General features: G+C 35.7%; 1 protein-coding gene across 1 annotated transcript in view; it reads left to right on the top strand.

Annotated features, from left to right (window-relative positions):
- The window catches only part of FAM98B (family with sequence similarity 98 member B), a 34,038-nt gene extending 13,383 nt beyond the window's left edge, over nucleotides 1-20,655 (top strand). Inside the window, exons 4-8 of the mRNA XM_067742550.1 lie at nucleotides 1,920-2,098; nucleotides 5,216-5,296; nucleotides 5,896-6,012; nucleotides 17,434-17,601; nucleotides 19,883-20,655. Of these exons, the coding sequence (XP_067598651.1) occupies nucleotides 1,920-2,098; nucleotides 5,216-5,296; nucleotides 5,896-6,012; nucleotides 17,434-17,601; nucleotides 19,883-20,227 (890 nt within the window). The 3' untranslated portion in view covers nucleotides 20,228-20,655. The remainder of the gene's footprint in view (nucleotides 1-1,919; nucleotides 2,099-5,215; nucleotides 5,297-5,895; nucleotides 6,013-17,433; nucleotides 17,602-19,882) is intronic.
- The last annotated feature ends 1,577 nt before the right edge of the window (nucleotides 20,656-22,232 follow it).

A 22,232-nucleotide genomic window follows, 5' to 3' on the forward strand; every position in this document is an offset into this window, starting at 1 on the left:
CTGGTTCAGAATCTCTGAGGGTGCGACCCTGGTACTTGTACTTTTAAACAATTTCTCAGATATTTTTTCTGCTCAGCTGAAGTCGAAACTGTTGTATTAAATTGTGTGTGTGTATAACTTTAAACAAATAAAAACAAACCCCAATATCTTTACTGTTGTAAAAGTTAATTTTAAAAAAGACTGTAATTATTTAAGATAATTTTTTGCTTTCCAAAATGATATTTTTTAGGTTTTTTTTAATTGAAATAGAGTTCACATAAAATATTGTTAGTTTCAGGTGTACCACATAGTGATTTGACATCTGCATACATTATGAAATGGTCACCATGGTAAATCTAGTAACCATCTGTCCCCATACGAGGTTATTACAGTATTATTGACCGTATTTTATATTGTGTGTTACACCCCCAAGGCTGATTCCTTTTCTTTCTGGAGGTTTGTACCTCTTAAGCCCCTTCACCTATTCTACCCCACCCCCACACCCCTTCTCTCTGGCAACTACCTATTTGTTCTCTGTGTATATGAGTCTGTTTCCATTTTGTGTTGTTTGTTTCGTTTTTTCCATCTAAGATTTTGGAATGATTTTTAAAAATATGGCTGTTGAAAGGATGAAATAAAATGATGACAGTGAAAGGACTTGTGAACAGCCTGGGGTGGTCTGTCTTAAAGGCAGTTTTTCAAATTGCTCAATCTGCTTAATAGATCAGTTAAAGCTATACATTCTCCCCTGGCTTGAGCTGTGCGTATCAGAGAATATTTTATCAGTCTTACACATTCTTAAGCATTTTAAAATCGTTGACGTACAGGTGGGTCTCTCCTACTAGGCTTTAAACTCTTTGCAAGTAGGCACTATTTAAAAAAAAAAAATTTCCTTCTGCCCTCTTTATTATTATTTCTTTTTGTGATAAGAATACTTAATGTAAGATTTACTGTCTTAGCAAATTTTTAAGTGTACAATATAGTATTGTTAACTATAGGCACTATGCTGTAAAGTAGATCTCTAGGACTTATTCATCTTATATAACCAGTATGTATCAAACTTTGCTTATGAGGACTATGCCAAGGTCCCTCTGATTTTTTAACGTATTTATTTATTTTTTGGCTGCGTCGGGTCTTAGTTACTGCGCATGGGCTTTCTCTAGTTGTGGCGAGTGGGGACTACTCTTCGTTGTGTTGCACGGGCTTCTCATTGTGGTGGGTTCTCTTGTTGTGGAGGACAGACCCTAGGTGCATGGGCTTCGGTAGTTGTGGCTCGCGGGCTCTAGAGCGCAGGCTCAGTAGTTGTGGCGCACGGGCTTAGTTGCTCCGCGGCATGTGGGATCTTCCCAGACCAGGGATTGAACCTGTGTCCCCTGCATTGGCAGGCAGATTCTTAACCACTGCGCCACCAGGGAAGTCCTGGTCCCTCTGATTATAAAACTTCAATAAAACAGATCACCAGTTCTTCAGAAATTTATATTTAACCAATATAAAATTTATATTTAACTAAACGCCTTGTTTCCTCCTTCCCCGGCCTGGCAATCACCATTCTACTTTCTGCTTTAGGAGTTTGAGTGTTTTAGATTCCTCATAAAAGTGATATCATTAGTATTTGTCTTTCTGCGTCTGGCTTATTTCTCTTTGCACGGTGTCCTCCAGGTTCATCCATGTTGTCACAAATGGCTGGATTTTCTTCTTTTTTAAAGCTGGATAATAATTTCATTGTATACATATACCACATTTTCTTTATCCATTCATCTGTTGAAGGACACCTAGGTGGTTTCCAAATCTAGGCTGTTATGAACAGTACAGTAGTGAATATGGTAGTGAAGATCTCTTTGAGATCCTGATTTTCCCTTTGCATGTATACTCAGAAGTGGGATGTTTAAAGTATTCTTGTGCATTTTAACATTATTTGTTTTTCCCTTTTCTTATTATAGTATTTTTAAGTACAGAGCTTCAAGCTTTACAGATATTACAGAACAAGAAACGTAAAAATTCTCAATTAGATAAAAATAGTGAAATTTATCAGGAAGTTCAAGCTATCTGCGATACCCTTGGTATTCCCAAGTCAACAACTTCTGACATTCCACTTACGCTGAACCAAGTGGAATCAAAGGTATTGTATTTGTTTTATTTTTCATTTCCCCCAAATTCAGTTAAATGCTGATATGTAAATGTTGAATTAAAAATGAAAGTACAGTTGACCCTTGAACAATGTGGGACTTAGGGGTGCTAACCCTCTGCAGAGTCGATAATTAACATACAACTTCACTGTTGTCCCTCTGTATCTGCAGTTCGCATTTGTAAATTCAACCACCTGTGGATCAGATAGTACTGTAATTTTATTTAGTGGAAAAAATTCACATATAAGTGGACCAGCACAGTTCAAACTCATGTTGTTCAAGGGTCAACTGTATTTCCTTTAAGTACAAGATATACATTCTATTTAAAGAAACATTTATCTTCGTGTAAACTAAATTTTGGATTTGGAGTTAATATGCATGTGACCTAATTTGACTATAAGTAATATTCAGGAATCAGATCTTAATGAGTGAGTGCTAGGCTTTGTGAAGGTTTGCCCTGATAGAAATCCTTTTGCAAATTTAAGGGTCCCTTTTCTAAACAAGGTTGTATTACGGTACAATGAAAGAAGTATAGTTATCCTATGAAGTCAAAGGCAAACTAAATTTCTTTTTAATGGATGTTGTTAATAGAATTGCAGTGTGGTTGTCTTTGGCAGTGAGCAAAGAAATGCACAATTTCTGGTGGATAAGTGTTTAGTAAATGTTTGTTGTATAGTGAATAAATGAATGAGCACCCTGATGGAGTAGTTAAAAACAACTAAAACCTGTGTACTTCTAGCTTTTTTTTTTTCCAGTTATTAAACTATCCTTGTTCCCAGTCAAGCCATCGATTAGAGAGAATGATACTCTCACAGACCAAATTCTGGCTTAATTCCTAGGTTTTGTAGGAGTCCTCTAGGGGAATAATACAAGATTCATTTTTAAGGAAAAGAAAATTCTCACCCTCAAGAATAGGTACTAAAACTCTGTTTTTAGACATGCTGTTTTAAACTAAATTCTTGAATAAAGTACTCTTTGCATTGATAATTTATGAACTGAAAAATAAAAAGATTTGTCTTACTGAATGTCAGAGAATTTTAGTATCATTAAGATGAAAACACAGTATAAAAACTTTTTTTTTTCCCCTAGAACTTGTAAACCAAAGAATAAGCCTATGAATCCCAGCTCAGAAACACTGGTTAGAGTGTAGAGTTAATAAGTTGCTCTTCAGAATTTGTTTCTCTGGATTAAGAATGATCTGGGGTTGGCTAAAATATCTGGGGCTATTTCAAATTGAGACAGATTTCTAGACTCTTCCTAATCTCCCAGTGCTTACACATATTGATCCCAGAGAGGTTTTTTCCTTTTATGAGTTTCAGTTAGAATTTAAAAATACCCCCAAACCTCTTTTCCCTGCTTAAAGCAGGCTGTAATGCCTGTGTTCAAGTGCTGGCAGGCTAATTATAAGGTAGTAGTTACTATGGCCATCATGGCTAAATATTTACCTATAATGACTTACTTCTCCATTCAGTTCCTATCAAAAGCAAAAATTTCCATATTTTCTTCTATGTACGATGTGTCCAGAAGACACTTCTCACCATTGGGGAGGAAATTTATCATTATCTTTTAGCTCGAAGCTGTTCAAATGTAAATCTAAAGTAATTATAGTAATATTAACAGCACACATACAGCATTTACTGTGCTAAATGTTTATACGTAATAACTCATTGCATTCTTACATCACCTATAATGAAGTAGTAATATTATTATTTACAACAGCCATTTGAGAAAATTGAGGTACTGAAAGATTTAATAAATTAGACAAGCAAGTTTCTAAGTAGTAGTAGTGGTAGACTGGAGTTTCAAACCCAGGTGGTCAACCTCAGAGTCTGCTCTTAACTCCCTCTTTATCACAAGTAATTCTCAAAGTTATTAAAACTTTTATCTAATGTTGAAATACAGGGAATGTGATTATATGTGAGAAACTTAAGCATGCATTCAGAGTCCCTCTTGAGTAAGGGGTTATGACTAAAACTTTTAGTAGTATATGAAATATCAAAATCGAAGGTACTTACAATAGTGAGGAATCTACAGAAATGGTATGTTTTAAGAAAATAATAATTCTTTTCAATGTGTAAGAGCAGTGTCAGTAATCACTGTTGTAGTGGTAGATTTACTGTGATGTAAAGCTTAAGCTTTGGGACCCCCTAATTTGCACAAGTTCTTTCTAAGCTCATTTTTCAAAAATAGCTTTCTCAAGATTTAATTTAAGTGCTATAAAATTCGCCCATTTAAAGTGTACAATTCAATGAATTTTAGTATATTTACAGAGTACAACATCATCAAAATCTAATTTTAGAACATTTCCATCATTCTCAGAAGAAACCATGTGCCCATTTACAGTCACTTCCCATTACCACCACCAGTTTCCAAGCTAATTTTGTGTTCATAATTTTTAATTCTTTTTAAAAGAGGTCCCCCAACATTAAATAAGGTTCATACTCCTCAAAATGTGAACTCTTCCTGATTATTTTCTCTAGTTACTTTATAACTAAGCAACTGTAAATATTTCATTCTGTTTGAATGACCTCTGATATTGCTGAAGCAAAAGCGAATGTCTAAATCTTGTTCACCAAAATAAAAATGTTTCAAGTAATTCAAATCAGTGGCTTTGCAAAAGTAATGAAATGTGTATGTGGCGACTAATTGAGAGGGCTTGCTCTCCTGTGTTGTCTTGCTGAACAATGGAATGTGTACAGAATATTTAAGGGAGTAAAACCAACATACTCAGCAAAGGTTTTAGTATCCCTTTTGAGAATTTGTCAGCATGTAAGAGCGTGCCATCTTAAGAAGAAACTCTGAATTTATTTCACATATAAATTATAGATTCTCATAATAAAACCTTTTACTAGCTACTTCTTTAGTTGTCCATGTACATTATTTCTTACTCTGGAAAAGGTGTGCTATAGCTTGAATTAATGTAACTAATGCTTCTTTGAGAAAGATACTCTGCATTGTAGTGATATTCTTTCCTATTATGTGGAGGTATATTTTAACTATTTCTCTTTAACATTTTATTAATTCTCTAGCATTCAAAGCGTTTTAAGCAAGAATAAGATCGTTTTAAATTAGGGATACACATTTTCACAATCTTTTATGTTTAATTTTAGGTGAAAGATATTCTCTCACATGTCCAGAAAAATCACGTGGGAAAACCACTGCTGAAAATTGATTTAAATCTGGAACAGGCAGTAAGTCACCCCCCCCACCTTTTTATTAGCTTTATGTAATTAAAGTAGTGAATATGACTTAATTTTATAGATGGACATCTAGATTTTACAGTGTGTAGCATGCATTTTTTATATTGGAGAATTAAAATGGAATGATATTCTAGAACAGTAGGTCCTAACATTTCTTCACTCAGATTATTAATTAAAAAAAAAAACCTGGGCAAAAGTATTTATAGTGCCTAATATGTTAGCATAGTTGTAATTTGAAAAGTGTAGTAGCTCAACGCCAACAAGATGGGAAGTTGTTGGTATTTTCTTTCCTTATTGGTCCAGACTACTTTGCAAGTAGACGTTTTACGTAAATTAACATGTTTGATTGAAGATCAGGTAAACTGTACCAATTGTAGAGTTTAATTTGTATGTTTAGTATCTTCCGAATATTTTATATGTTCTATCAAATATCTTTATCTAAATAATTTACTGTAAAGTCTCATGGGATCAGAAAATGACCATCAAGTACTACCTTTTGAATTAATAGGATGTATTGACCACAATTCTGAAATTTCTTTTCTGTGCATAATGAGTCTAAAGGTGATGATTTTTGTTTCCAAATTCCTTAGGAACAACTGGAAAGAATCAACGATGCCCTTTCCTGTGAATATGAGTGCCGTCGGCGGATGTTGATGAAACGATTAGATGTAACAGTGCAGTCCTTTGGATGGTCTGATAGAGCAAAGGTAAGGCTGTTTTTCCATTTGTGTCCTGTAGGTGGTACTCTGTGACAGCTCTTCAGGCTCTCTTGTCTGTTAGGTAACGATGCCACATTTGTACTTTATCACTCTGTCTGAAGCTCCTGCCCAGGCCAACTGCTGGTCTTAAATAATGATCCTGGTCTTGTATAAGTCCCTGTTTGCAAATATCTTAATTTCTCCCCATATCTTTCACATTTATTTAAAACTCATAGATGTTGTGATTTATGTAAGGATATACATAAAAGAAGGCATCATATGTGATAGTGAGATAGATATAGTGAGCAACTGGTCAAGAAAGAAGGATTTACTGCTAAACACCCTACAGTACACAGGATAGCCCTTCACAACAAGATCTGTCTGGTCCAAAAGATCAAAAGTAGTGGTTGACAAAATCTGTTTCTGATGATATGAGATCAGATTTTTCTTTATACATAATATATTGTTATTTTCATTCAACAAATAGTTGAATGCCTACTCTATTTCATGTACACATTAAAGGACATTTATTAAAACATATATTTGAACAGCAAGTGCAATGTGGCACACTGTACACAAAAAGAGGTGACTCTTCTGTAAGCATCATGCCTGTCTGCTTATTGTGCTTACTGTCGCTTTGTTTATTTAACTAATGTGAGGTTCACTATTCTTTTTCAGCTTTGCAATCTGGTTAAAGTAACACATCACTCCTCAATGTTATCCTGTCTAAACCTTCTCTGATAAATAGCACCTGTCTGCAGAAAGCACCTGCTCAGAAGCAGTGTTAGACTCCCTGTTACTGTTAAGCTTGTGAGAGGTCACCCAGGCTGAGAGGAAAGAAATTAACAGACAAGCTGCTACTGTGTTCTGAAATTATGGGACTGAGGCCACGTATTCTTTGGTTTCTTTCCTCATGGTCTTTGCAGTCTTTCCAGTATAGTATGTCTCTCTTCCTATTCCACAGAGGGATTAAAACCCTTTTTTCCCATTTGATATATGTCTAAATCCTTTTATTCAACTGTCAAAAAAGTAAAATACTGATTTTTTTCTTCAGAAAAAAATAAAAAAGAAAGAAGGATTTAGGAATGAATCAGGTAGCACTGATGCCTGAACAAACCTTCTTAAAGGTGGCTTAAGGCTGTGGAGTGTGTTCCAGTTGAAGAGGGTGTTGGAGGGTGGGGGCATTCCCAAATATGGATCTCTTCAGGTAGTTTTCTAGAGAGCTGTCACCCATCATTCCCATTTTATGCCTGTAATCTGTACCCAGGCGGCATCTGGGATCCTCCACTCCAGACTGTAAGCTGGGACAATTATAGGAAAACATTTGCTTCCCCTGTTTGAGGGAGCATTGTGTCCTGTGCTCCTTGATGTCCAGTGTCTGAAAATCACTGGTTCTCGTGGGTTGTCCAGTTTTATAGTTGTTTCAGGTAGGAGGGTAAATCTGTGCCTGTTACTCTCAGATATTATTATTACATTCTTTGGATTAACTGGGTAGTTGTCCTGCCCCCATATTGTATCAACTGGCGTCATTTATGCAGCTTCATTCAACTGATACCTGGGCTGGGTTGGGCTGGAACATCCAAGATGGTTGCCTCACATGTCTGGGTTTTGCTAACTGTTTCTTGGGGTGCTTCACTTGTCATCTTGGCCCTTAGGTGGTCTCTCTCTCCTGTGGTGCCCCACATTGGTTTCCTATGGCTGCTGTAATAAATTACCACAAACTTAGTGGTTTAAATAATACACATTTATTTTCTTACAGATCTAGAGATCAGAAGTCCTAAAATGAAGGTATTGGCAGGGTTGCATTCCTCCCGGACACTTCAGGGGAGAATCTGTTTCCTTGCATTTACTAGCTTCCAGATACCACCTGTGTACCTCGAGTCATGACCTCATCCTCCATCTTCAAAATCAATAGTGTAGGATCTTCCATTCTTTCTCCTTCTGCTTCCATTGTCACATGCCTTCTGCTGTCTCTCTCTTATCAGGAGCCTTGTGGTTACACTGGGCTTACCCAGATAATCCATCTCAAGATCCCTAACTTAACTCACATCTGTATCTTCAAGGTGACATATTCACAGGTTCCAGGGATTAGGATGTGGAGATCTCGGGGGAGCCATTCTGTTTACCAGGTGTCTTCTAATTGGAGTTTATTTTTTTCCTGCATTGTATTTCGTTATCATATGCGGCTGCTGCTTTTTTCTTTTCTTTTTCTCTTTTTTAAATATACTTTTAAAAATCAAGTATTCTAATGAGTCCTCTTTTCTATACTTTCCCTCCTAAAAGCTTGTATCCTTCTACTACAGTTTGGGCTGTTTGCGTGCCTATCCTTGGCTACTCCACTATTTCCTGGATTCCATGGCCTTCTCTTTCATTGTTTATTCCCTCAATCTGCCATAGTAAGTCCACAAATAACTTCCTAACAAAGGGTGCATAGGAGTGATTTTTCTGAACCCTTGAATTCTAAAAATGTTTATTCTGCTGCCACATTTGATTGATAGTTTGGGTAAATATAAAATTCTAGGTGGAAAACATTTTTCTCTAAGAATATTGAAGGCAAAAAAAAAAAAGAATATTGAAGGCATTGCTTCATTGTTTTCTAGCATATAGTGCTGCTGTTGAGAAACCCAGTGCCATTGCCTGTCCTTTTGGATGACCTTTTATTTTTCACTGGGAGCTTTTGGACCCTCTTCTTTTTTTGAGAGTTACATTTTATTTGACAGACTTGCTGAGGACTTAAGCCTGGAAGACAGCCTCTCAGATGACTCTGAGGGACTGCTCTGAAGAGAGGTAAGGGAGGAGTCAGGATATATAGGAGTTTTTGCAAGGAACGAGGTAGTAGGAACATCAAAAGATCATTGTTAAAAAAAAAAAAAGAAAGATCATTGTTAATTAAAGAAAAACAGGGACTTCCCTGGTGGTTGGACTCTCTTCTTTATCCTTGGAGTTCTGAAATTTCACAGCATATGTCAGTCTGGGTCTTCCTGAATTCATTGTGCTAAACATTAGGTGGGCATTTCAATCTGTAGACTCTTAGCTTTTATATTTCTCTTTATTAATTTCTTCCCTTTTGTTTTCTCTTTCTGAAACTCTTGTTATTCAGATATTAGACCCCCTGGATAGATCCACTTGAGTTTCTTTATTTTTTTTCTCATTTTCTGTCTCTTCCTTTTTGATTGACTTTCTTGGAAATGTCCTCAATTTTATTTTGTGCTTGGCACTAAATTTTTGTTTCTGCCATCATTTTTTCATTTCCAGGAATTCTTTTTGCTTCTTGAGTTTTCCTTTTTCATGTTTTTTTTTTCTTGTTTTATGAACGTGCTATCTTCTTCAATGGGGATGAAAAATTTTTTAAAAAAAAGGTTGTTTTTTTTTTCCCCCCCTTTAATTATTTCTGTCTCTTCCAGGGCAATTTTTGGTTTGTTTTTCTTGGTCTCTCTCTCGTGGTGGCTTTCTTCAAATCATGATGGTCCTTTGTTGTCCATATTTAAGAGAAGACACTGAAAAACTGATTGGGAACTGTAGTCGTTGATCAGGATTGTTGATGTCAGACTCTGGAGCTGCCTCCTGTGCTGTGGAAATTCCTGATGCTCATTTGGAGAAGTCTTTTCTCTGTAGCTGCTCAGTGTTTCAAGAAGGGAAGCCTCATTTTTTTTTCTATACATTATTCTCCTTTGGCCAGAGAAGGAGGAGTGGCAACATGGCACCAGGGGTTGGAATAATAGACTATTCCACAAATAGACAGTTAACCCCTATTTTTGGCTCCCAGTTTCATTTTCTGAGATGTTGGTTCCCTTCTTACCTGTATCCCCTTTTTCCATTCTGTTTATTGTAGTATATGTATATTTTTTGAAAAAAATAATTTAGTGTGTTTGAGAAAATACCTTTAGGAAATATCTTGATATCTTCTCATCTTGGTCTTTTTTCATCATGTTTTAGGACAAGGAGGTTGTGTTTTTGTTGTTTTTCCCTTAGTCCGGAAGATTTTTTAAATATCTTTTTTCTCAGAGTATAGGTCAAATTTTGGCCTTTCATGCCATCCTTTTCAATTGATTATGTGAGTATATACATTTATACCCTGAGTTTTCTTTTCTTGTTAAATTTAATATATCTTTATCTTATTCTCCCTATTTCATGTGTCTGATGTTGAATGACTCATCAAATATTGTTCTACAGCATTTAAAATCTTTTGCATACAGATATACTCTATTGATTGACATTGAGTTTTCCTTTAATTTTGTCTCCTTTGACCCTGTAATGAAATTTTTGGCAGCTAAATTTTTGTTCATGTCCATGATATATTCCTAAAAGTGGAATTCCTTGATCAAAGAATATGCATTATAATGCTTTTGATGCACACTCCAGAGTTGCCCTTCAAAAAGATTATACATGTTTATTAGTATGGTTAATCTGGTTTCTCTGTTACTTTGCTGGTATTGAAATAGGACTGAGTATACTTTTATAGTTTGCTTTTTTTTTTTTTTTTCCTGAATATATTGTGATCATGGTCCCATATCTCTAAAAGTTCTATTTCGGTGTCCTTTTAAAATTGATTTTTAATTTATTTCTTATTTTTTGAGTTATAATTCACCATCTTAAAGTGTACAGTTCAGTGGTTTTTAGTATATTCACTGTATTCTGTGCCATTATCTAATTCCACAACGTTTCCCTCACCGCCAAAAGAAACATGCACCTATTAGTGGTCATTTGCTGTACCTTCAACTTCCTTTTCTGACACTCACTACTATAACCTACTTTCTGTCTCTTTGGATTTGCCTGTTCTGGATATTTCATATATATAAGGAGTCATACAATATGTGGCTTTTTATGTCTGGCTTCTTAGCATAATGCTTTCAAGTTTCATCCATGTTGTCCCATGTAACTGCACAATCAGCCCTCCATGTCTGCAGATGTGAAACCCATGGATTCCTAGGGATTCCTAAATGGAAATTTACTGTGTGAAAGGTTATGACTCTTAATGCTCTTGATTCACATCACCAAATTGTTTTTTACAAAGTTTGTATGAATTTAAGTTCCTACAAGTAGGGTAAATGAAATTTTGCCTTCACTTTAGCTTCTTTAGTATTTAGAATATTATCAATTTTATGGCTAACTTGATGGTTAAAAAAGACTAAGTTGTTTTAACTTGTATATTTTTTATTAGTGGTACAGTTGAACATTTTTTCATAAGCTTATTAGTCATTTGAATTTCCTCTTTTTTGAAATTTCTATTTGTGTCTTGTCTTTTTTTCCCCTTAAGGTCTTCCTGTTTTCCTTCTGATTGAGCTTTTTATATATTAAGGAAGTTAGCTAGTTGCTTTATTTGTTGAAAATATTTTCCCCAGTGGTCTTTTGTTTTATGTCTTTTGCTGTGCAGAAATTTTAGTCTATAATATGGTTAAGTTTTTCAGTTTAAAATAAAACTTTAAACAGTGAACTCTTTTTAAAAATTTATAATTAATTTTTTTATTGGAGTGTAGTTGATTTACAGTGTTGTGTGAGTTTCTGCTGTACAGCAAAGTGAGTCAGTTATACATATACCTATATCCACTCTTTTGTAGATTCTATTCCCATATAGGTCATTACAGAGTATTGAATAGAGTTCCCTGTGCTATAAGGTAGGTTCTTATTAGTTATCTATTTTATATATAGTAGTGTGTCTATGTCAGTCCGAATCTCCCAGTTTATACCTCCCCCCTCCCTTTCCCCCTTGGTAACCATAAGTTTGTTTTCTACATCTGTGACTCGATTTCTGTTTTGTAAATAGGTTCTTTTGTACGATTTTTTTGGATTCCACATATAAGTGATATCATATGATACTTGTCTTTCTCTGTCTGACTTACTTACTATGATAAACTCTAGGTCCATCCATGTTGCTGCAGATGGCATTATTTCATTCCTTTTTATGGCTGAGTAATATTTCATTGTATATATGTACCACATCTTCGTTATCCATTCCTCTTTTGATGGACATTTAGGTTGCTTCCATGTCCTGGTTATTGTAAGTAGTGCTGCAGTGAACATTGGGGTGCATGTACCCTTTCTAATTATGGTTTTCTCCAGATATATGCCTATGAGTGGGATTGCTAGATCATATGGTAGCTCTACTTTTACTTTTTTAAGGAATCTCCATACTGTTCTCCATAGTGGCTGTACCAATTTACATTCCCACCAACAGTGTAGGAGGGTTCCCTTTTCTCCACTCCCTCTCCAACATTTATTGTTTGTAGATTTTTTGATGATGGCCATTCTAACAAGTGTGAGGTGATACCTCATTGTAGTTTTGATTTGCATTTCTCTAATAATTAGTGATATTGAGCATCTTTTCATGTGCTTTTTTTTTTTTTTTTGCATACAAATTCTTGACCTTATATATTCATTTTGTCATTTTTTTTCCCTGCCTGTAATGGGTTTCTTAACACGAAGTCAGTCCATGCCCAGGATTTCTTTTTTTTTTGTTCATCAACATTAGACTATATTTTGCATTTATATAATAAAATATAGAAGACAATAAAAATAAGTGAGTATTGCTATAAGCAACAACAGAAATAAAACACATGAGCAATATTCAGCAAAACAAGGCAGACATAAAATGATATACATTGTATGGTTTCTTTTTAAAAAATTCAAAACTGGGCAAAACAAATTTATGGTGAAGGTAGTAGTGATTATGGGAACAGAAAGCAGGGGTCATGATCAGGAAATAGTATAAGGAAGGCTTCCGAGGTGCTGGGAAAGTTCTGTTTCTTGATCTGAGTAGTGGTTATACTAGTGGGAGTTCAGATAACTCACATAAGTCATAAGTTTATAGTTAAACTTACGACTTATACACTTTTCTCTGTGTTATAACTTATTAAAAAAGCTAAGACAAAAGCCTTATTTAGTTCATTAAGATCAGCAGTTGGCAAAGAATTACTGAATATTATTTTAGACACCTACAAAGTTCAAGGAAGTGTCTTAGGTGATCAAAGATTCCAAGTCCATTCCACTATCAAATATATATTTTTTTCTTATTAGTCATCCATATTATACACATCAGTGTATACATGTCAATCCCAATCTCCCAGTTCATCACACCACTCCCGCCCCACACCACTTACCCCCTTGGTGTCCATATGTTTTTTCTCTGCTTCTCTGTCTCAATTTCTGCTCAGCAAACTGGATCATCTGTACCATTTTCTAGGTTCCACATATATGCGTTAATATACAATATTTGTTTTTCTCTTTCTGACTTCACTCTGTATGACAGTCTCTAGATCCATCCACGTTTCAACAAATGACCCAATTTCGTTCCTTTTTATGGCTGAGTAATATTTCATTGTATATATGTACCACATCTTCTTTATCCATTCGTCTGTCGATGGGCATTTAGGTTGCTTCCATGACCTGGCTATTGTAAATAGTGCTGCAATGAACATTGGGGTGCATGTGTCTTTGAATCATGGTTTTCTCTGGCTATATGCCCGGGAGTGGGATTGCTGGGTCATGTGGTAATTCTATTTTTAGTTTCTTGAGGAACCTCCATACTGTTCTCAATAGTGGCTGTATCAATTTACATTCCCACCAACAGTGTAGGAGGGTTCCCTTTTCTCCACACCCTCTCCAGCATTTGTTGTATGTAGATTTTTTGATGATGGCCATAACAAGTAGTTTTGATTTGTAGTTTTGATTTGCATTCTCTAATAATTAGTGATATTGAGCATCTTTTCATGTGCTTTTTAGCCATCTGTATGTCTTCTTTGGAGAAATGTCTATTTAGATCTTCTGCCCATTTGTTGATTGGGTTGTTTGTTTTTTTGATATTAGGCTGCATGAGCGGTTTGTATATTTTGGAGATTAATCCCTTGTCAGTCACTTTGTTTGCAAATATTTTCTCCCATTCTGTGGGTTTTCTTTTAGTTTTATTGATGATTTCCTTTGCCGTTCAAAAGCTTTTAAGTTTCATTAGGTCCCATTTGTTTTTATTTTCATTACTCTTGGAGGAGGATCAAAAAAGATCTTGCTGCAGTTTATGTCAGTGTTCTGCATATGTTTTCCTCTAAGAGTTTTATAGTATCTGGTCTTACATTTAAGTCTTTAATCCATTTTGAGTTTATTTTTGTGTATGGTGTTAGGGAATGTGCTAATTTCATTCTTTTACATGTAGCTGTCCAGTTTCCCCAGCACCTCTTATTGAAGAGACTGTCTTTTCTCCAGTATATAGTCTTGCCTCCTTTGTCGTAGATTAGGTGACCATGGGTATGTGAGTTTATCTCTGGGCTTTCTGTACTGTTCCATTAATCTATATTTCTGTTTCTGTGCCAGTACCATACTGTTTTGATTACTGTAGCTTTGTAGTATAGTCTGAAGTCAGGGAGCCTGATTCCTCCAGCTCCGTTTTTCTTTCTCAAGATTGCCTTGGCTATTCAGGATCTTTTGTGTCTCCATACAAATTGTAACATTTTCTTGTTCTAATTCTGTGAAAAATGCTATTGATAATTTGATAGGGATTGCATCGAATCTGTGGATTACTTTGGGTAGTATAGTCATTTTGACAATATTGATTCTTCCAATCCAAGAATATGGTATATCTTTCCATCTGTTTGTGTCATCTTTGATTTCTTTCATCAATATCTTATAGTTTTCTGAGTACAGGTCTTTTGCCTCCTGAGTACAGGTATTTTATGCGGTGGTAGATGGGATTGTTTCCCTAATTTCTCTTTCTGATCTTTAATTGTTAATGTATAGGAATGCAAGAAATATCTGTGTATTAATTTTATATCCTACAACTTTACCAAATTCATTGATGGGCTCTAGTAGTTTTCTGGTAGCATCTTTAGGATTTTCTATGTATAGTATCATGTCATCTGCAAACAGTGATAGTTTTACTTCTTTTCCTATTTGGATTCCTTTTATTTCTTTTTCTTCTCTGATTGCCATGCCTAGGACTTTTAAATCTATGTTGAATAAAAGTGGAGACAGTGGACATCCTTGTCTTGTTCTTGATCTTAGAGGAAATGCTTTCAGTTTTTCACCATTGAGAATGATGTTTGCTGTGGGTTTGTTGTATATGGCCTTTACTGTGTTGAGATATGCTTCCTCTGTGTCCACTTTCTGGAGAGTTTGTATCATAGATGAGTGTTGATTTTTGTCAGAAGCTTTTTCTGCATCTATTGAGATGGTCATATGGTTTTTATTCAGTTTGTTAATGTCGTGTATCACATTGATTTATGTATGTTGAAGAATCCTTATATCCCTGGGATAAATCCCACTTGATCATTGTGTATGATTGTTTTAATGTGTTGTTGCATTTAGTTTACTAGTATTTTGTTGAGGATTTTTGCATCTATATTCATCAGTGATATTGGCCTGTAATTTTCTTTTTTTGTGATATCTTTGTCTGTTTTTGGTATCAGGGTGATGGTGGCCTTGTAGAATGAGCTTGGGGGTTGTTACTTTCTCTGCAAGTTTGAGAAGGATAGGTGTTAACCCTTCTCTAAATGTTTGACAGAATTCGCCTGTGAAGCCATCTGGTCCTGGACTTTTGTTTGTTGGAAGTTTTAAAATCACTGTTTTAATTTCAGTACTTGTGATTGATGTGTTCATATTTTCTATTTCTTCCTGGTTCAGTCTTGGAAGCTTGTATCTTTTTGAGAATTTGTCCATTTCTTCTAGGTTGTCCATTTTATTGGCATATAGTTGCTTGTAGTTAAACAATGAACTCTTTATTATATTTGGAATCCCCTTAGTTATATGTTGATTATTATTATTATTTTACAATTAGACAACAGTTCATTGCAGCACGATTTAAAAAATCTATTTCTTTTCTCATTGCTCTTTTTTTTAATGTTTTAATATTCTTCATTTTTAGAGCAGTTAAAGGTTCATAGCAATATTGAACAGAAGGTTTTGAGATTTCCATTTACCTCCTGCCCCCCCACACACATAACCCGCCCATCATCATCCCCCACGAGAGTAGTAAATTTTTGCAGCTGATGAACCTACATTGATACATCATTATTATCCAAAGTCCCATAGTTTATATTAGGTTTCACTCTTGGTGCTGCACATTCTATGGTTTTGAAAAAATACACAAAGACAGGTATCCACCATTATAGTATCGTACAGAATATTTTCACTGCCAGAAAAATGTTCTCTGCTTTGCCTATTCTTCCCTCCCTCCGCACAACCCCTGACAACCCATTTAATCTTTTTACTATCTATAGTTTTGCTTTTTCCAGAATGTCATATAGTTGAAGTCATACAGATTATTATTTTCAGATTAGCTTCTTTCACTTAATAATAGACATTTAAGTTTCCTTCATGCCTTTTTGTCTCACTGATCTTTGATGCCTCCTCTATCATTTATTGCATTCATGCATTTATGAGGCCCTGAATCTCAATTGCCTCTTTTGTTTCATCAATCTATTCCCCCTACCAGTTCCATTTAATTAGACCGAGGTAGGATAGTATAGTGTTATCTATACAACCACTCTAAAAGGATGTTTTGAAGATTAAAGATATGATATTAGATGAAGAATAAATAGCTTGGCTCATTTAACAAGTAGTCAATGAATGTTAACTCTTAAGGCAATGATGATTTAGATATCCCCTACCTCCCTGCCCACCACTCTCCCCCAAAAAATATTCCAGTAGGACTGCAATAAATCTATAAGTTAATTTTGAGGGAAACCAACAATACTCAATGTCCCCATCCAGAAACTTGGTATTTCTGTTTATTCAAGTTTTACTTCTGTTTTTGTAGATTTACTAATGTTTTCTTCTTAAAGGTTCTGTGTGTGTTTTTGGTACAGCTATTTTTAGGTATTTTGCTTTTTGTTAATATGAATGGGATTTTTTTTTCGTTACTTTTTAAATGAGTTGTTACTGGTAGTTATGTAGCCTTTTAGCATCTGTTGGGCTTTTTTTTTTCTCATTCTACTTACAGATTATCAGATATTTGAATGTTTTGCTCCTCTGTTTCTTTGCTTGTGTTATTATCTCCTTTTTTTCTTTCTGAAGATTATGATTGCCATCGCCCTTTTTTAAAATTAATTAATTAATTTGGCTGCGTTGGGTCTTAGTTGTGGCACGCGGGATCTTTGCAGCACGCAGGATCTTTAGTTGCGGCATGCAGGATCTTTGTTATAGTACGTGGGATCTTTAGTTGTGACATGCAGGATCTTTAGTGTGGCATGCAGGATCTTTTGTTATTGCGTGCGGACTTCTCAGTTGTGGCGCACGGGCTCTAGAGCGCGTGGGCTGAGTAGTTGGGGTACGCAGGCTGAGTTGCCCCACGGCATGTGGGATCTTAGTTCCCTGACAAGGGATGGAACCCACGTCCCCTGCATTGGAAGGTGGAGTCTTAACCACTGGATCACCAGGGAAGTCCCACCATTGCTCTTTCATTGAAATGTTCTTTGGTTCCTTTTTTCCCTGAATTTTGTCATTTAGATAAAAACAGATGACATAGCAAGAATTTACCAGCCTAAGCGTTACGCTTTGTCACCCAAGACAACAATAACCTTGGCACATCTACTTGCTGCCCGTGAAGATCTATCCAAGATCATCAGGACAAGTAGTGGCTCCAGCCGGGAGAAGACAGCATGTGCCATTAATAAGGTTGGTCTTTCTTTCAGTAACAGCGGATAATGAATTTATAATATCCTTGTTTGATGTTTTTACAGATTTAATCCATTTTTCTTTTAATCCTAGTGAACTCCTAGAAAAGAGAGTGGTGGAGGGCCTTCAGTCAATTTAGGCTTAGTAATGTTTTCTGTGTGCATGTTTGTTTGAATTTCTGTATTCATAAATTAAACCACAGTTTTATCTGAATTAGAGGAATTAAGAATTATTTTTATGAATAGCATTAGCAAGAATTATTTGCCTTCTTTCCAATAATGTAATCATTTTTTGTCAGTAAAAATCTGTAGGAGTCATTTCGGGTACTCACATATTCCTTAGATCCTTGGTGTAAAGGGAGGAGTCCATGCTTTGGGTTCACATCCTAGCTCTATCATTTACTTAGAGCAGTCACCTTGGGCAAGTTGCGGAATCTCTTGGAGGTTCCATTTCCTGATTCAGAGTATAGATCCATTGCTCTGACAGTAGTCTTAAATAAGCTCAGAGTCTGAATTTTTTACTTTATGACATTAGCATTAACAATAAACTAATTTAGAATGTTTATATTAGCTTGATTAGCATATACTTTTTATTTAGATAGATCACTCTATGACAAACTACTACAAAAGAGCAAGAAATCAGAAGTAAGGGATTTGGGTAATTTTAAAACATCGTTTCTCACTCAATGCAGTGAGAAAGGTATCCTGTATCAAGGGATAGCTGTATGTAAAGTCAGTTTGCTAATTATTGCTAAGTTAGGCACCAGTGTTTGGGCCTTCCTGCTTCCATTTTAGACCAACCTCCTCTCTTCTTAAAGTGTTCTGTCTTTAAATATGTTACTTAATGTCTTGCATCAGGTTATAAGCTAGTCTTGATGGATCAAGAGTTCTATTTCTTTAAGTGGCATTACCCATCTCTTTTCTGAGTTTGTAATTTATAGTCTGGTTATTTGAGGGCAATCTTATGAGATCTTGGAACAGCGTCCCTGTATATCCACCCACATAGCATGTTTGGTGGAGAGACCAATGAAGATAACAACCAAGAAAAAAGCTACTGATATTTTTTGGATTTGGTAATTAGGATGTTACTGCTGACTTTTAAAAGAAAGTTTGCTTCTTCGAACCTTGTCCCACAGTGAGGATGTTGTACTTTTTGTCTTTCATTTATGACATAAAGTAGTAAAACATGATTTTGATTAGAGAATCAAAGGAAGTAGAACACAACTGATTCATAGATCATTTTAGTTGAGGCACTTCTGGTTTACCTTCTTTCCTGAAAGAGACTAGCAGGAAGCTATTTGCTTCCTGTTGGTCTCTGTACACAGGCATATAAAGTAGTTCCTTTCTACAGAAAGTTGGGGACTTAAAGCAAACTCTTCCTTGGTTTATCCTTCAAAGCATTATAAAGCATGGTTAAGGAAGTGTATCAAGTCTCTCTTTTCTCTGTAATATAGTAACTAGTATCATTGAAAGTTAGCTTAATTTCTCATAAAAAAGGAATAGTTCAGGCTTCCCTGGTGGCGCAGTGGTTGAGAGTCCGCCTGCCGATGCAGGGGACGTGGGTTTGTGCCCCGGTCCGGGAAGATCCCACATGCCGTGGAGCGGCTGGGCCCGTGAGCCATGAGCCTGCGCATCCAGAGCCTGTGCTCCGCAACGGGAGAGGCCACAACAGTGAGAGGCCTGTGTGCCACAAAAAAAAAAAAAAAAAAAAGGAATAGTTCATTGAAAATCCTTGTATCTCTTTACAGTGATAACCTTGGATTATAGCCATTATGTTCATCTCTGACTGCATTATACCCACATGTTATCATATATACTTCATACTCTGTTGAAATAAAATGTGCTCAGAAATAGTCTTTTATTGGATAATCTATTACCAAACCAATGGCAATAGAAAGTCCAGAGTTGTTGCATAAATGGATATGAAGTCATGTAAGGTATGTATTTTATGTATACTGTAAATGTTTTGCTAAAAAAATTTCTTAGTGTGATGGGTACTACATTTGTTATAAAATTTGCTAAACAAATTTAAACAAGTCGTTAAGTTTCAGAAATATTCCCCCACATTGCTTAAAAATAACAGCACATTGTGAGGAATTTGTCACACATCACATTTGTATTTTCAATATTAATTCATACTGCTGTGTCTGATACTTTCATGTCCTTAAATACTTGACTTCTGTTTCTTGATTAGAACAATAACTTCAATATTGCTTGTATCCTTTATGTAAATTTTAACTTTTAAAATATTGGAAACTGAAAGAAGATATTTCTTTACACAGGTGCTGATGGGAAGGGTGCCTGACAGGGGAGGACGGCCGAATGAAATTGAACCACCACCCCCTGAAATGCCCCCTTGGCAAAAGAGACAAGAAGGCGGCGGAAGGGGTGGTTGGGGTGGTGGAGGTGGAGGTAGAGGAGGTGGTGGGAGTGGAAGAGGCGGTTGGGGAGGGGGAGGGGGGTGGGGTGGAGGTGGAGGAGGGGGTGGTAGAGGAGGAGGTTTCCAAGGCAGGGGAGATTATGGTGGAAGAGGGGGCTATGGAGGAAGAGGGGGCTATGGAGGAAGAGGTTATGGAGATCCATATGGAGGAGGTGGAGGAGGTGGTGGCGGATATAGAAGATATTAAAAGCTAAGCATTTAGGTAGCAGGCTTACTTCTTAATAGATACATTAGACATAGTGTTCTAAATAACTACTTGAATGTCATCTTTGAAGTAAACACCATGTTAGATTCCCTGATGATATCATTCTTGAATTGGGTTTAGTATGTAAAGAGCATTGTTTTATACTACTATTTGATCTCTTAGACAAAGTGATGATTTTTTCTGTATTCTGTGTACTCTTGAGCATGTTATGTCTTTTTAAAAAACAAAAAAAAACGAGCAAAAATTATTTTTAAAAGTGTAAATATATTATTACCATCAAACTTGGAAAATAGAAAGTATTTTATTGTCATGATTGAATTTAGATTGTTACCTGTATTTTATTCAGGTCTGAAACACATAAATGACCCCACTTGTAGTGGAAAGGAATATAGACTATTGCCTCATCTGTATTCCTGTGGCTGTGTTTTGTGTTTGTTAATCCTACTTTACAAAATAGGGAAAGGGGCTGATTGATAGTTGTGTTCAGGAGGAAGATTTCTTGACTTTTTCTTTCTTTTATATGAGCAATTCCTCTGGCCAGGTTTGTGTTAAAATTCCATTAATTGAAGCTGAAGTCTGGTTTTTGCTATGCATATTTGATTTATTTTCCAACTGGATTTGAAATCTATATGGTTTTGTTTGACAGCAGAATTAAAGACTGAGGTCAGAATTACTCTAAAGGGACAAAGACATGTACTAATTTTACATGGTGGTGTGAAAAATATTTCTGTAAATTGGTTTCTTCATCATTTGTGCCATCACTTTAGGTCTCCGAATATTAAAAGGCAGGCTGCACTGTGCTACACAGGATTAGGACACTCATATCCAGTTTCAGTAGATCAGAGGCAGGGCCAGGGTATCCCGTGGTAATTCTGATTCTCAGCTAGATTTGGGAAACAAAGGGTTGGGGAATGATTAAATGTGGTTTGGTGTTTGGAGCAGTCGAAGGCTTGAGAATCAGGAGTTGTGAATTCAAATCATGGCACTAGTCCAGGGGAGCTATGGGTTGAAATGGCCATAGCTCTCAAGGATTAATTTGTCCTCATTTGTCAAATAAGGAATGTGATACTTGTACCTTCTCAGGTTGTTTTATAAAGACCTAAGTACAAGTCCAATTTGTTGAGAATTTATAAAGGCCTGTTGTGAATGGTTTAAGAGGTGGCCCAAGTAATGCATTTTTCTCTTAGTGTAGAGAGAGAAAAAGATAGTCACATAAATGTTTTCAATCCCACTTTAAAATCTGTAGGCTCCTGGTCAACTCTTGTGCATAACAACTTTCTGTGGTCTAACCAACTCAACAGATAGAAGGCTGAGTACCTGTGGACAAATGGTATTTGATATTTGGCAGTGTTATTCTTGTTGTTGTTTTGTTTTACAGTAAACCCTGTGGAGAAATCTAAAATAATGTTAAACCTTCACATATTGTGTACACCGCAGTCTTGGCCATGTATTTTTCAAGCTAACCCTTTGAGGAAATTTGTTCAGGATAGGAAAACATAAATTTTTTTGGTTATTCATAAGCTTAGATTTTAAAAAAATTTTACATGTAATGAAGAGACTTAATTTCATTTGTGATAGTTGAAGAAAAGCCTTTCCATATAAGGAAACACTTTTATCAGTAGCTATGAACTCTGAAAAATAAATAATTTTAAAAAATATATACGCAAAGACCACTGGAGTAAAATATTTCAAAAAAGTTATTACTTAAACTGTTCATTTAAAACCTTTACATTTCTGCTTCATTTCTTTTCAGGAGCTTTAGTTGCTGATACAGGATGGGTTTACAACTACTTTCAGCTTCTTTTATTACTAAAGGTTTATGGCTAATAATGGTAGAAACATTAGTTTATTAATTTATGTAAGATTTCTTTGTACCTTCATAGGAGTGCTGTTGGGTTATCTGCTACTCACTGTAAATCTTATCCAAGTTTAGCACTTGCTCCTGGAATCTTGTTGGAGCCGGAACCACTCTTATTTACACATTCCT

Source organism: Pseudorca crassidens, chromosome 1 (assembly GCF_039906515.1).
Source record: "Pseudorca crassidens isolate mPseCra1 chromosome 1, mPseCra1.hap1, whole genome shotgun sequence".
Taxonomy (NCBI): domain Eukaryota; kingdom Metazoa; phylum Chordata; class Mammalia; order Artiodactyla; family Delphinidae; genus Pseudorca; species Pseudorca crassidens.